Below are 15059 nucleotides of genomic sequence, written 5' to 3'. Positions count from 1 at the left end.
TCACATCCAGCTGAGGAAATTAGGGTGCCTGAATACAGCTCCCTAGCACAGGGCCTACAACCAAACCTCAAGGCCTGCCACACAGGTCTGTCTAAGCACATATTAACTCAGACAGCAACACTTGGCTATAAAACTGTCTCTAGTTTTGCATGCTGAAACAGAACAACACAAGCCAAAAAACAAATAACTAACACTGGCAGATGAGAGAGCTGTCATCAAAACACTTTCCGAGCCCTTTCTGAAGGAAGTAAATAACCTAGTATATATGGAGGGGAATACTTCGGCACAGCACAGGGATGTGACCTGCCTGGCATCACCCAGGAGGCTCAGAACAACCATCTCCTTAACTGTGCACAATGGTTTATGCCTTTAAGCAGAAAAGGGCTGTTAGGAGCAGAGCTGGGCATTCCCTCTTTCATGTTGAAAAGCATCCTTCACCCCAAACCCTCCCTGGGGTGAAAGGGCATCGTGGTACCTATAGCATCACCTTTCAGATGGGCCACAGCAACAGAGAGATCAAGCATGTCCACTTTTGTTTTGTTTTTGTTTTGTTTTTTGGCTGGAATGAAACCCGAGTTCTATTGCTTCATTCTGTTGAGCAAAATTTCTACATCTTCTCTTTTAATTATTTGGATAATTTTTCCAGTTTACTGTCTTTAACTGTCACATAACATGAGTGTGCTATAATAGGTGCTAAATATTTTCGTTGTTGCTATTATTACTCCTTCACAGATGACGAGTCTGAAGAAAAGAGCAATACAAATACTAAAGAGATGCATCTCAGAATTTATTTTTGCGCACAAATATTTCTGTTTTCTGGCTATATGGTGACATATATCTACACAGGCTTGTGAGCCAGTCATGTAGCCAGCATGTTCTGTGCTCTGTGAGGATACATCTTGTAGCTCTACATGGAAGGGACTGCAGCTTCCCAGTGGGGTGATTTTTGGTTTGTTTAGTTTTATTGGAAATACAGGAAGAAGGAGGAAAAAAAAAAAAATCAGAGGCTGGGAAGTAAAGAAAGCATTCAGATGTTGAGAATAGAAACTTTCACTTCTACTTTCAATTCTGTCTCAATAGATTTCAAGCAGACTTCCTCCAAAAGGTCATAAGTATCCCAAGATAAGATATGCTACTTCTTACCCAGCTCCAAATTGCCAAAATGACTGTACTTACCAAAATGGATGGAGCTACCTATTGTAAGGCAGACACATATATTCCTCACATTGCTGACTGAGGCCTACTGAAAGGCTGGGACTTTTGCTTAGTGCCATACCACCAGCTATTTTTATAAGAATTTCAGCTCCCATTTTCTCTATCCCTGTGCTAAAGCCCATCCAGGATGTTCTGCTCCTGCTCCTGCTGTCCAGCTCCTCTGGGTTTGATTTGTAATGCATTAGAGAGAGTTGATAAACACAGGCATATGTGAAGAGCAACAGCAACAAAAAGTCCTACTTGCCTATGAAAGGCTTATTTAAACTGATGTAAATCTCGAGAAGATTCTGCTCCTGGGAGCAGAAGTGTCACAACCAGTCATTCAGGCTTTTGCTTTACAATCTAGACAGGTTACAGGGCGGTGAATGAGAGCTCTGAATCCACCAAGAAAGCTCTTGCGGGAAAACTTAACCCTAAACTCCACTCCTATAAAGATGCTCACTGAAAGCATATTAAAAACAAAATTTAAAATACACTACTAGATTTTCTATAAGATCTCTTACTTGACTTGTGTTAGGAAAGCTGGAGAAGGAAGGGGCAGTGAGGGATACACTGATGTGTAGCAGTAGAATCAAGGAAGAATGGCTTTGAGCTTATAGCTTAGAGACAAGACAGACATTTTACCTTTCAAAGCACAGAGTAAGCAGTGACTTTATTTCACTGCTGCAGGTAAAGGATTTGGTTTATCTTTTCCTGATAATCCCACAGCTTTCTCCTGAGTTTCCTTCATAATTTTTAAAGTTCTGATTTTCTGTTTTAGTAATTTGATATTTGATTCCAAATTAGTAGTGTGGCTAACATTGATTTGCTCACTGTACTGCTTGGAACTTCATTATGTATTCATACCAGTTCAATTCCTTCCTGTTTGTTTTAATTTGCTAACATTTGCAGAAAGGGCTCTATATATAATTAATAAGGATGGAACCAATAGAGAATTTGTATTCCTAAGAGCCTAAGCAGGTCCCTTGTAGATCAATTGCTGGTTCTCAAATTCACTTGGTTACAAAATCATACCGTACTTTTTCCACACATCTCACTTGGGATCTGTGATGGGCTTGTTTGGAGATGAATGAACATGAGGTTATTGGCATAGGACCCTTGCCCCATATAAGAAAGCAAGGCAAGATATGTGTAATTAATTAGGATGGGGATTCCAGAGGGAGAAATTAAAGCTTCACTATTACAGCAGTCCTACCCTATCATGACAAATTATATTCTCTCCTTAATTTTGCCATAAAGCAAGTATGGAAAGCACAGAAAGAGTTTTTATGGAAGGTCACTTCCATTTTGTGCTTTTCCTATCTTTTTCTGACACTGGGTTAAGATCTGGAAATCAGATTTACACAAATGCTGAATATTCACACCTTAATTGAAATACACTTTAACCAGCTCATCTGGGAGTTGAGGAGGAAGGCAACTTCCCCCAAAATAATTACATCTTTGGGAATCAAAAATCAGATATCCAAAATCAACAGATAAATAGAATAAAATTTGTGTTTCTCTGTGATTCAGTTGTCTCTGAATAGAAATAACAACTCTGTTATAATAATTTCTCGAAACTCACAGTGGTTTTGAGAACATGGAAATGAATAAGCACCGAAAATATCTGTAAGAAAATCAATTCTCTTTTTAAATAGGTTTGGATGGTGCAGATTAAATAAAGAAAAAGAACGCCCACTCTCTGAATACTGCAAATTTTTGTTTCCAGAACACTGATAAACCATTTTTATGCCTTTGCAGATCATACACTGTTATTTATGTTTGCTATAAAAATGATGCACATTTGCATGCTAACCAGGTCTGTCCTTTCAATTCCTGCTCAGTGCCTGTTCAGTGAACCAAATTACAAGCACTCCTATTTTCCCACACAGTTTAAACCAAACATGTGATAAATCTGCCATATCTCTGCCTCCCGATCCCATCTCTTTCAACAGCAAAGGGCTTCCAAAAATATTAAGGGCAGAGAGAGAATATTTAGCTATGGGTTCTGACCTGCTGACCCCAAGTCCCTTTCTGTGAACATTACTACAGATCTGAAGCAGTAAAAAATGAATAAATCAACCCCATTTGTGCCCACCTCAGCCAGAGCAGAAGAAAAGTGATTACAGTTCTTGTGCATCAAGTGGTACGCATTTCCTTTGTATTCCTTGCCCAGCTCTTCCATAATCTTATCCACATCCTCTTCTGTGAAGTCTGTAGTGCCCAAGGCAATGGATTCTCTAGTTAAAAACAAAACATACAACAGGAAAAACAGAAAGATACAGTGAGGAGTGTGATACATACCAAGGGAGAAGGAAATGATCAGATATTGGCAAGAAGGACAGGCTTAAAATGTTATGGACATGCATATCTGAGGCTATCAGAGACTCTTGCTAACAGAATAGCACAGTAATATCCACAGCTTTTCCACAAAGCAAGTTACCACAAGGCAACAGCCCTGAGATCTTCTTGCTCATCACCAGGGAAGTCTCAGCTCTGGGCACCTGCTGCTATTCTGCCCATCATCCCAGAAGAGAAATTCCTATTGCAAGAGAGGAGATGTTTTTTCCAAAAAAAAAAATTGAGAGGGTCCCCTGGGCCAGGAAGGAGCAGACTGAAAACTTTATGAGAAACCTACTGCTTCTCCCAACATTCACTCAGTAGCACTTGCTCTAAAATAGCCCTCAACATAAACTGGCAGTTTGGCAAGGTCAAGCACCCCTGCCCCACAGCCCCACAGTCTGAACACCTTGAACAACACAAGAATGCAGAATCCTCTCAGACTCATCTAGCAAACAGTCTGTCCCTTGTAACAGAGCAGCAATAAAAATGTGATGACTTCAGGTACTCTGTGCAGTATCCACAGATAGGGAGTACTCATAAAAGGAGAAGTCTTATTTTTTTTTCCCTTGTGCATTTGCTCTGTGTAACAGGCAAAACTGGGAGCACAGAAGATTAATGAAATGGGAAAAGAGATCTGCACTCATTTGTAAGCGTGCTTTTAATCCCTGACAAACACAGTTCATCACTGTTCCCTGTTTGCTGTACACACTTTTATCCACCTCTGAAATCCCTGCAGGGCTGCCTTTGAACAGGATCATGTAAAGGATGGCAGTGAGGGCACTTACGAGGAGAGTGAAAGGAGGACCCAGAGGACAGGAGTTCCCTGCTCCCCCTACACTGATGGCTACCAGGGGCAGAGGGGAAGATGTAGAAAAGGGCCCTTACTTGAATTTAAAGGTCTCGCCAAGTTCTACCGCACTGCCAGGTGTGATCTCGAAAATCCCACTGAAAGGGTAGGGATGCCCTCCATAGGCAAACTCTGACAAGGAAAGAAACAGACTGTGAGTAATTGAATGAACGCCATGTCAGGAAAAAGTCTATGGCAGCTGTCTGCATGGCTCAGCATCAGCACCAGGGGCTGGGCTATTGCCAAAATCTGTTTCAGCCACTCGGAAAGCTGTTTTTGCTGCCTGGTTACCTTTTGGACTGAGGATGCCCTCGCAGCCTCCCTCTATGCTAGCCCTACTGCTTTCCCACAGCACCAGGAAAACCCCCTGAGTCTGTCTCTGTCCCTGTGCGGGTGGCTTTCTCTCAGTGGCAAGTTCTGCATTGAAGGCATCTGGATAAACTGTGAGAGGCTGCCAGTGGCGCTACTGAGCTGGAAGAAGCCGTTTCTAGAGTAGGGAGAAATTGAATCTTCCATAGGGATTTACAGGCAGTGAGTGGGAAGTCTTTGCAGAAAGCCAGGCTGATTGCACTCTGCTGCCTCAGCACACAGGCCAGGCCAGGGAGTCCCTGCATATCATACAGGCCACCTTGCATGGCCTGTGAAACACAGCCTGTGATCCTCACAGCGTCACACAGGCCATCTCACAGGGTCTGCAAAAGCCTCGGTGCTCAAGATGGAAATAACACCACAGGGGTTCTGGCTACTGCATGGCACTGCTTAAAATACTGTAAGTGAGTAGCCAAGTCATTCCCATTTAATGCTGAAAAATGAAACAAAGTCTCTGATGCTAGTTCATCCTTCCCCACTACAGATGTTTTCCAGATCCCTTGACTTTTGAAATGGGTGGCTCTAATCAACTTGTACCCCATCCAGACAATTTCAAAAGTCTTACATGACATTTTCCTTTCTTTGCAACTCTACTGTTTCAAATCAACGGTTTTCAATATCTGGAAACCCAGATTCCGAGATTTCTCGACCATACACTTTCATAAAGAACTACTGGAAAAAGGATTTTTCCTGACAGGGAATTAGCACAAACCCATCTTCAGGCCTTAAGACAACTCCTGATCCACCTCTCTTTCCCCTCCCTCATTTCTCCCATTCTCTATCCGACTTCTATTATCTTCACTAGAGAATGGCTTTCCAGCATTGCTCCTCCTATCCACCATCCTGCTACACACCTGCGCGAGTTACACAGGCTGCAGTTACAGGCTGAACAAGAAGGACTACATGGTTCATAGCAGAACTGCACGAGTTCCTCCTAGACTCCACCATGGACTCTGAAAAGAGAATTGGCTGAGTTTTTCAGTTTTTATTCCTCAAAACATTCCTTGCCAAAAGCTGTAAGTTTGAGATGTTTTGTTCCATAACAGACCAGCCATACAGTTGTCCCCATGTTCTGCAGGTAGTAAAAGGGAACTTCATACCTCTGCCGTAGATCTCAATGCCGGAGTGGAAGACACCAATCCCCAAGGTGGAAGTGTATTCATTTATCCAGTACTACAGTAAGAGAAAAGCCACATTGGGAAGCATTAGTGGAAAAGAAACACATGGTCTTGGTCTAGGGTGTATCCCCCATCTCCCCAATTCCTCTTAAGTAGAAGAGTGAGTTTGAAATTATCTTGAGACAAACAAATTGAGACCTTACAGGCCAACAGAAGTGGGTACTGTGTTTATTCATTTGGATTGGATAAGCTCTCTGAAAAATGCTCATCTGACCCTTTCCACCTAAGGTAAAAACCTGTATTAAGATACAACTGGGTCTGAACCTTCATAAACCCAGCTGCTATGGGATGTGTGATTATTTATGTATCTTCTCACTAACACCTGACACTGAGTCAGTTTTTTCAATTCACTTGCCTTATTTGATCTTCAAAATCTTCAGTAAGAGAATCCCCAATTATTTTCCACACACCTTGTAACGTCACCTCCCAGCATCCCTACTTATTAGTATGGTTTTAGGCAAAGAGATCATAGAGCTGGAGGTTTGGTGCCCCAATAGGTCAGACAAATTTTCAAGAGGAGCTGCTAAGTGACTGCACTGCTCTGGAGCCCAGCATTCCCTCATTACATTTGGAGCAGAGAAACACTGCAGTCCATTGCATGCATGTGATGCTCCTCCGCCAAGCACTGCGCAGGGCCTGTTTCCACCACACCGTGAAGGACAGTGCAGACACCCAAACAATTCCCAGATAAGCTAATTCCAGAGTAGGAAGCTGTACAGCCATGCCAGGGCAGTGCTGCATTGGAGATAATTAGCCCTGCTCAGCATCAGTGTTTATTAGGTCAGCTGCAGAGCTGCGCTGCTACAGAAATGATATTTTCAGGCACTGAGGAAACTACCCATGCCTGGAATATTTACAGTTCACTTACAGCTGCTGTGCAGTGAAGATACATCTTCTAGTAACTCAGAGCAACTAAATTCTGGTTTTAATCTAGCACTGCAAGGAAAATGAGTGTTATTCACTTGTTCCTGTACAAGGACATGACAAGCTCATTAAACTAAAATTCTCTTCTGGGTCTGGTAGCAGCTCCTTGTGGAACCAGAATAAGCTGCACCTTTCCTGTGTCTGGTGTCACTGAGCTGCCATGGTATGAGTAAGAGCCCCTCTGCTGTCAGGCAACCAGAGGTCTGCCATACTCCGACTACTGGGATTGTACTTCTTGCTTATGTATTTATGATGACTGCAGTAGCTCTGTAAGTCACCTGAAAATGTTTTCTGCAAAACCACTGCTACTGTGAAAAAACACAGTAGCTTTGATATGAAAGCCACAGTCCCAAGCCTGACTTAATGTATGGCTAATCTTAATATCTTAAACCACATCCCCAAAAATGCTTGCCTCTGGCAGTACAGCAGTTCCATTTCCCTCCAGAAAAAGCTGTAATGCTTCTTGTTCTTTGTGAGTTTATCACAAATGATGTATTGTTGCAGGAGAGCAGCAAACTGCCTGACCCCAGCTGGACCTCTGGCCACTGTTCTCTGCAGACCTTGTACAACCTCCATTTACTTCTTCACTTGAATTATGCAAACTGCTGCTTTTAGGGTCAGGTAGCTCTCAACCTCTGCCAGTTGGGACAGCACATTAGCAGTGAACCCTGGGTTGAACACCATGCCTGGTATTTAGATGCCCTTGCCTTCTGCTGCCCTTCCCCACAGTTCTGTTACCTAGTTTTCTGCAGCAGGAATATCCCTTACTCCAACTGGGGAAGATGATAGAGGTGGACATCACACATGACACCATGGGACAAAAGCCTGTTTCCCCTGGACACAAAACCCTCCATTCAGTTCCTGAATCTCCCACACCTCATTGAGTCATAGAATCTTTAAGGTTGGAAAATATCTTAAAGATCAAATTCAGCCATCAGTCTAGCACCACCACCACTAAACCATGTCCTCGATGCCATATCCCCTCATTTTTTAAGTACCTCCAAGGATGGCAACTCTACCACTTCCTTGTATGGTCTGTTCCAATGCTTGACAACCCTTTCTGTGAGGATATTTTTCCTACTATCTATTCTGAACCTCCCTTTACACAATTTGAGGTTACCTCCATCCTGTCACTTGTTGCCTGGGAGACCAACCCTCAACTCACTACAGCCTCCTGTCACCTGTTTGTAGAGAGCAATCGGGTCTTCCCTGAACCTCATTTTCTCCAGGCTAAACAATCCCAGCTCCCTCAGCCACTTGTCATCAGACTTACTCTCCAGACCCTTCACCAGCTCCACTGCCCCTCTCTGGATCTGCTCCAGCCCCTCAGTGTCTTTCTTGTACTGATGGGCCCAGAACAGAGCACAGGTTTGAGGTGTGGCCTCATCAGTGCCAAGTACAGGGGGACAATCACTGCCCTGGTCCTGCTGGCCACACTGTTCCTGATACAAACCAGGGTGCCATTGGCCTTCTTGGCCACCTGGGCACAGCTGGCTCATGTTCAGCCATCTGTTCACCAGCACCCCCAAGTCCTTTCCTACCAGGCAGCTTTCCAGTCACTCATTCCCCAGATTAAAGCACTGCCTGGGGTTGTTGTGACCAAGTGCAGGGCCTGGCGTTTCACATTACTGCACCTCATGTGATTTGCCAGAGCCCATTGATCCAGCTCATCCAGATCCCTCTGCAGAGCCTTCCTGCCCTCCAGCAGATCAACATTCCTGTCCAACTTGGTGCTGTCTGCAGACTGACTGAAGGGGCACTCATGGGTTAACGCCTCAGATAGTCCCAGGTAGTTTCAGAGAGCTTCAGAGAAACAACTCCCAGATGATGTGGTAAGTAGGTTGTCTTCTTCCCTCAGGCTGAGCTATTGTCTCACGGCAGCAATACAACCAAAACATGCCCAGGTCACGCCAGCTGCTTTGCTTAGAGAAGTAACTAATAGGAAGAGAAGGGAGACTTTTTAAATTAGAAATACTCTTGCCAGTTATCAAAATCAGGGCTATCTGCAGAGCCTAATCTGCGTCAGGCTTTGTATTTCAAACAAGGAAGTTACACTGAAAGCCACTTGCAGCTACAGCTTTTTCTTCTTCCATAGTAAAGATTATGTTGGATCCAAAACAATAACCAAATAAGCAAGAAAGAAACTGTCTCCTTGATTGACTACTTGTTAGAGCAATGTTCTGAGACTTGACCACCTCATACATGCAGAGCACTCTCAGATCACAAGCCTGCCCTGTCCCCCAAGCACTCTTTTTCGAAGTACAGAATTTCTGCCCCTGCAACCCATCCTGCCCAATTCCAGGAGCAGAGAGACAGGCTTCAGGACAGCTCTGAAAACACAGTGATGAGGAGGCTCCTCCAAATATACAGAAGAGAGGAGCAAAAGTGTTTGGCTGATGCCAGGTGTTGCAAGATTATGACCATCACATGTTCATTTCTGTATTTAAATGGTGTATTTTTCAGTATTAATTCATTTAAATGAACTATTATGGACCGACGTGAAACAACCTCAGCCATACCTGAATTTGAACTAAAAGAAGCTATCTGGATTTAGTACCTTCTTTCAAATAATTTCCATCACACCAGAGTCTTACTGAAGTGGGGTCTGATTTGCATCTTGGTTCTATTGATACAATACTGATATGACCTAGTAGCAAAACCGAAGTGCGAGGCAACTCTGAATCATGGCTGTACCGTCCTCATCTCACCCCTGTCTCCAGGGTGCTGTAGAATCTGCCTCCAGTGTGTGACTGAACTCACAGTGAACGCCTCAGAGCACTTTGGCGCAGCCCCCAGCTTGTCTCAGGAGGAAGCTATGCTAAAGTGAACATGTCAGCCACTTGCTGAGCTGGAAAAAAGAATCCAAGCCAGATTTGAAACCAGGTTTGTACACACATGCACAAGCTGGCCTTGTTTTCCAAGGGGTTCGCAATTCTGAGCATAAGAGCAGCAGCAACAGTCAGCAAATACTCATCTCTGGAGTAAATTGGTTATTGCTTAGATTAAAAACAAAAATCTGCAGCCTGTTCAGTCAGATGAAAAGAGCCAGGGAACCGAATAGAGCAGTATCTTAAAGGGAGTTGTGATTCATGCATGCATTGCATACTGCCTGGAAATCATGCCCTAAACCATACACAGAGGGACTTGGAGCATTCTCTCATTTCCATCTTCAACTGAGACTGAGAACAGCTCAGATGATAATAGAGGCAGGGACGAAGGGTAACCAGGCTATAATCACATAATAGCAACAGATATCCCAGAACTCAAAATTCAAACCCAGAGAGGAACCTCTGCATTTAGTTTGTAGTGTATTGGTTAATAGCTTTTAATGAAGGACCCTGATGAAGTAGAATTTGAAAATGTTCAGGTTTTATTCAGGTTTTTCCTGATTTTCTATTGGTTTGGTTCAGAGATCAGAATAAGTGGTGAGATATTTTAGATTCTGGGAGACACTCTGAGTCAGTTCTTCTGTTATTCACTTCATTTATCCATCACACAGATGTAGAAGTGTATATGAGAAGAGGTAGAAGCAGATGATGTGATACTTTTAGATTATATCGTCCTGGGAGCTTTCAGAGCAGGAATTCCCAGGAACTCATGCCAGAAACATGAGTTCCCAGATCGAAGAGGCCCAGCCATGCAACCACTAACTTCCACCATCAACTAATAAATACTGTATTATAACACTGAAGTTTCTGTCACTAACTTTCTCTTCCCTACCTCAGACCTAGTTCATTACTTTCCATGGTGTGTCACCAAAATCTTTCCTGCATCAATGTGCTGAGCAGTTTAGCTAAACAGCCCCCCAGCTGCTGGAGACAAGACCTCTTCTATGAGTATCTCAGGTATTCTGAGCCCTTGATATTTTCTCTGAGCAGCCAACACACTAAGCAATATTCCATTTATTGCCCTAATACTTACTAGATATTCCACTCCACCAGATCCATCCACTACTGAACAGATGCTAATGTTCCTTATGATTGGTATGAATATATAGAAAAGAAATCCACCAGTTGTTAATTAGATCTGATTTCAATAAATAGCTGCAAACTCGGAGTACCCAGTGTCATAGATCATTGCCGAGAGCTCTGCTCTTCACCAGGTATCACACACAAGCAATGCCTGTGCCAGGATACCTGGCTAGAGAGAGCTTGGCTCTGACCTCATCTGGTGCTCTGATGTCCAGGTATGACCACACACTACTGTGACCAAGGCACCTTTACCAAGGATAGGTGCAGATGAAGAAACATTAACTTGTCTGTCTCTCTTCTCAAAGCACCATCTTGGATGTAATTCAGAAGGATTACTTCCTTTTCCCTGTGAGTTTTCTGGCAGAGCTTTGCTTCTAGGAGAAAGGAAAAAAACACTAAAGAATTCTATGCAGACATTGCTAGGGAGCAAGGAGCATGTTAAGGGGCTCGTATCAGGTCCCATAAGAGACTGTCAGCCCTACCACCTGAGTTTGATTTTAATCCTTTCCTTCTTGAGGGCCAAGTTACACACTCTACTTGGCCCTTTACAGGGATGCCTCCTCTTTATAGGATGGGGGATCTGGCTTGCTGAAGAGACCCTTGGCCCAACAGGTCCAAGCAGTCAAGTAACCTAAGCAGCCTCCTGAAGACATGCAAAGGACTGTGTGCACTAACAAATATACTGCTCAGTCACATCTCAAACACCAAGAAAATGCTCTGCAATGTTAAATCTCAACACAAAAGGCAGTCTTTTAAAGGCAACATCAAATTGATGCAGGAGACCAGCTAGGGAACATCAAAGTAATACCTCAGCATTATGTCCTGAGATGCATTGATCCAGAAATTTGAGAGCACAAAAGATAAAACTGGAGGGGAAAGCTAGAGAACAGCATTTCAGGAAACCAGCAAGTAAAATCTCAGCTGTTTACAGCATACAGCCATCAGCTTCAGAAGGGTTTATTTCCCCAGTTCTTTCTAAATCAACATCCAGAATCTTGGGCCCACAGAGGTGGAAGGAGAGGGCCCATAAAAGATCACAGATTATTCCCCAAGTGAAGGGGGGAAGGAAGCTTTACTTCAACTATAGACATGCAGGACAAGGGGCTTCCTGCAGATCCAGGGCTCTTCAGTCATATTGCAGCAGTGCTCACTTCTGTTCCATGGCCCCAGGCAGGCACACAGTCCTGCAATATGTCCCAGTCCTTCTGCTGTTCACTCCTTCTGCCCTGGAGCTCTAGTGATAAAAATTCACTGTCATGTGGGATGACATCAAATATTTCATCATGGCTACTATTAGCAAGTTTTCTTTTGCAATTGGGTGAGACCCAAGCTCATTTCAGTGTGACCCATGTCTCTTACACTCCATTCTCCAGGGGTCCAAGGCTTGCACATTCATCAAGTCTAAAATGCTATTTTCCCAATAATAGTGTGAATACAGATTAAGTGGGAAAGGGCTTAAATACACGTGGGCACTACAACAACTAAATAAAGCTTAACAGAATATTGAGGAGTGATGACACAGACCTGTCTTTGGTACTTCACACCTGGGAAAAGCTACCTGGGTGGGTCCTCACTCCAGCACACACAGGATATGGTTCTTCCTAGCTGGAGGATCACCATAGGAATGTCAGGTCCTCTTCACTGTTGGCAAAAGCTATTAATCTGCATGTCATGGACATGGGTGTGTCCATCAGGTAACTCCAAATCCAATCAGCCAAAAGCACCTGCTTGGTCAGGTATGTTAACTTTTGAGTACAGTTCCAGACAGTGTTAAAGAAACAAAATGCTGCAGTAAGGATGTCTGTGTTTACAAACAGGTGCAACCTCCAGATGCAGTAGGCAATTACTTTCAAGTATCAAGAAAAACAGTTCCCAGGGTGTAGACATTGGCCTGCTTGCAAATCACTTGACTGGCAGAACTGATTAAAGCTCAGGAACTACAGCTTTTCTTCCAGGAGAGCATTCTCAAATACTGAGAAATCTGCAGCTTCAGTGCAGCAAGAGAGCTTGATGTAGCTCTGATGAGGCAGGGATACAGGGTGGCACAAAGACTCCACTCAAGAACCCCACTTCATACTTAGATTGGGGCAGGAGAACTGGCTGAAGAACAGATGTTTGAGGAGCAGAGTCACAGAAAGGAGAAAAATACAAGGTATCCTTTGGCATGCAACTGCCTCTGCTCTGCTGCATTTTGAATGAAAGGAGCTTCTGCCAGAGATACTTCTCCACCCAGGTTAATTCACTCTAATAGAACAGAAATTTCCTAGGAAACGACAGCCTGATACTTAAAACCGATATTGCTAAACATATTCCCCCATGCAAACCCACAAATACCAGGAGAGGAGACCCAAGGCAAGATGCTCAGTTGCAGCCTTGAGAGGAATGAGAGGCCAAGCCTCTGTGGGACTGCAGCAGCCAACTGTCTCAGCAGGTCTTCTATTTCAGCCAAGTTCTGCTCTGCAAAGGATCTTTCCCTCTCAGTTTGGGTTAAACACATTCCTTGGCTGTCTCCTCAGGAAGAATTTCTTCAGTTTACTGTGGCTTTTCAGACATTATTATAATATGCATCTGAATTGCCTGATGCATGAGCCAACAATAAAACCTTTACAATCAAGAAGCATAAAGAGCTTATTTCAGAGGCTTCTAAAACACTGTGTGTGGATTAAAAACTGATGCTGCTGCTGAGAGAGATTGGAAATCTACTTATGCTTCGATGTTGTGACGCAATGCAATTTTACTGGAAGAATATGAGGACAGAAGAAAATATTCATCATGCTGTAGAAAGGAAACAGTAAGCATTTCAGAAGTAAACTTTTGTGTGTATTCAGAATATTTTTAATTAAAAGTCACAAACAAGATTTAGCTGTGACAATGGGATACCGCCAGTATTTCCACTTACAGCCTCATCCTATAAATGGTAGGCACAGTTCTAGCTCAGTATCCTGGTACTACCTGAAGTCTCCTACCATTTTCTGCTTTCTCCATTACTGTTTACATTTTCTACCCTGTTACACTGCTGGCAGGTGTTCTCCTGAGCAGAGCTTCCTTCCTGCAGCAACATCTGTGAGGTGTTTACAAGTTTACTGCTGTGTATCCTTGGCCTCAAGGCATGCACATCTGAAGCTGCTCTTCAGAAGGCAGCTGACCCGGTGAGCTCTGTTAAATACAGTTCTCTTGTTGAGGAGAGCCAACACTCATCCAACTCATGTTTCAGTGCTTGAGTGAGAACCTGTCCTGCCATAGACATAGGGTAACTTGCTGGCTAAAATGAACAACTATTTTCTGTTCCTGCAGAATGGTCCTGTCTCTTCTGTTTGTAATTCACACAAAGCCATCCCACCAGGCCAAGGGTTTGTCCCACCAGTCATGACACTAATGGCCCATCTTGGCTGTCTCTGTACAGAACACAGTATTTATAGCAGACTGTTTACAGCTTTTACAAGAAGCAATGTGCCATTTTTCCAACCTCCACCTGTTTCCCTAAACTTCATTATTGACTGTGCCTGAAGGAGTCAGCTCAGTGAGCCAGGGTGGGACTGGGGACATCAAACAGAAGTCACTGAGGGCGAGCTGCTGGAGCATATGCCAGTGCCAAGAGCCTGTCCCACATAGTAATCTTATGAGCACCCATGAAGAAAGATTATCCATGCTATTGCACACCCCTTTACATGCTGTATCCCCTTAGTTTGGACAACTTTTATGAAAATCTTCATCTCAGGTATATAAAGCCAGAAAAAAACCACATCCATTTGCAAGATTGTACTGAAATATATTCACTCGTGGAATATGCCTGAGAAAGGCACATATGTTAGTAACTTAAGGAAGTGATAATACCTTTGCCTTAGATGCATTCACAATGACAAATTGAGAGGTATTGAAAAAGAGCAGCAACAAAATGATCAGAGAAGTGGCAAGACTGACATATAAGAATTAATTCAGAAGAGCTAATAGCTTGGCAAAGCAATGACTGTAAATGACAAATCTGCAAACATTTGAAGGGCTGACATGAATTATGGGAGAATGCTTCTTAAGAATGATACAAAAGATTCAAGTAGGAGCAACATACTCCATTTAAAAAGAAGAGAGACTTTGACTAAATGCTTAGAAGTTTCCTGGCAGCAAAAAAAGAACAAGAAAACATCTGTGTGACTCAAAGCCAGATACTGAGAAAGGCTTAGTGTGCCTGTGCAAGACAGAGTATTGAATGGTCTGAAATGTTTTGCTCTGCTAATG

General features: G+C 43.3%; 1 protein-coding gene across 1 annotated transcript in view; it reads right to left on the bottom strand.

Moving 5' to 3' along the window:
- Window positions 1–15059, bottom strand: part of LOC131588223 (deubiquitinase DESI2-like) — a 51701-nt gene that overhangs the window by 13666 nt on the left and 22976 nt on the right. The window contains exons 2-4 of the mRNA XM_058856909.1: window positions 5854–5926; window positions 4423–4516; window positions 3293–3434 (exon numbers count right to left, since the gene is read on the bottom strand). Coding sequence (XP_058712892.1) covers window positions 3293–3434; window positions 4423–4516; window positions 5854–5926 — 309 coding nt within the window. The remainder of the gene's footprint in view (window positions 1–3292; window positions 3435–4422; window positions 4517–5853; window positions 5927–15059) is intronic.

The sequence above is a fragment of the Poecile atricapillus genome, chromosome 1 (genome assembly GCF_030490865.1).
Source record: "Poecile atricapillus isolate bPoeAtr1 chromosome 1, bPoeAtr1.hap1, whole genome shotgun sequence".
NCBI classification, from domain to species: domain Eukaryota; kingdom Metazoa; phylum Chordata; class Aves; order Passeriformes; family Paridae; genus Poecile; species Poecile atricapillus.
Note: the sequence above shows the minus strand (reverse complement) of the source record. Positions and strands in the feature narration are given on the sequence as shown.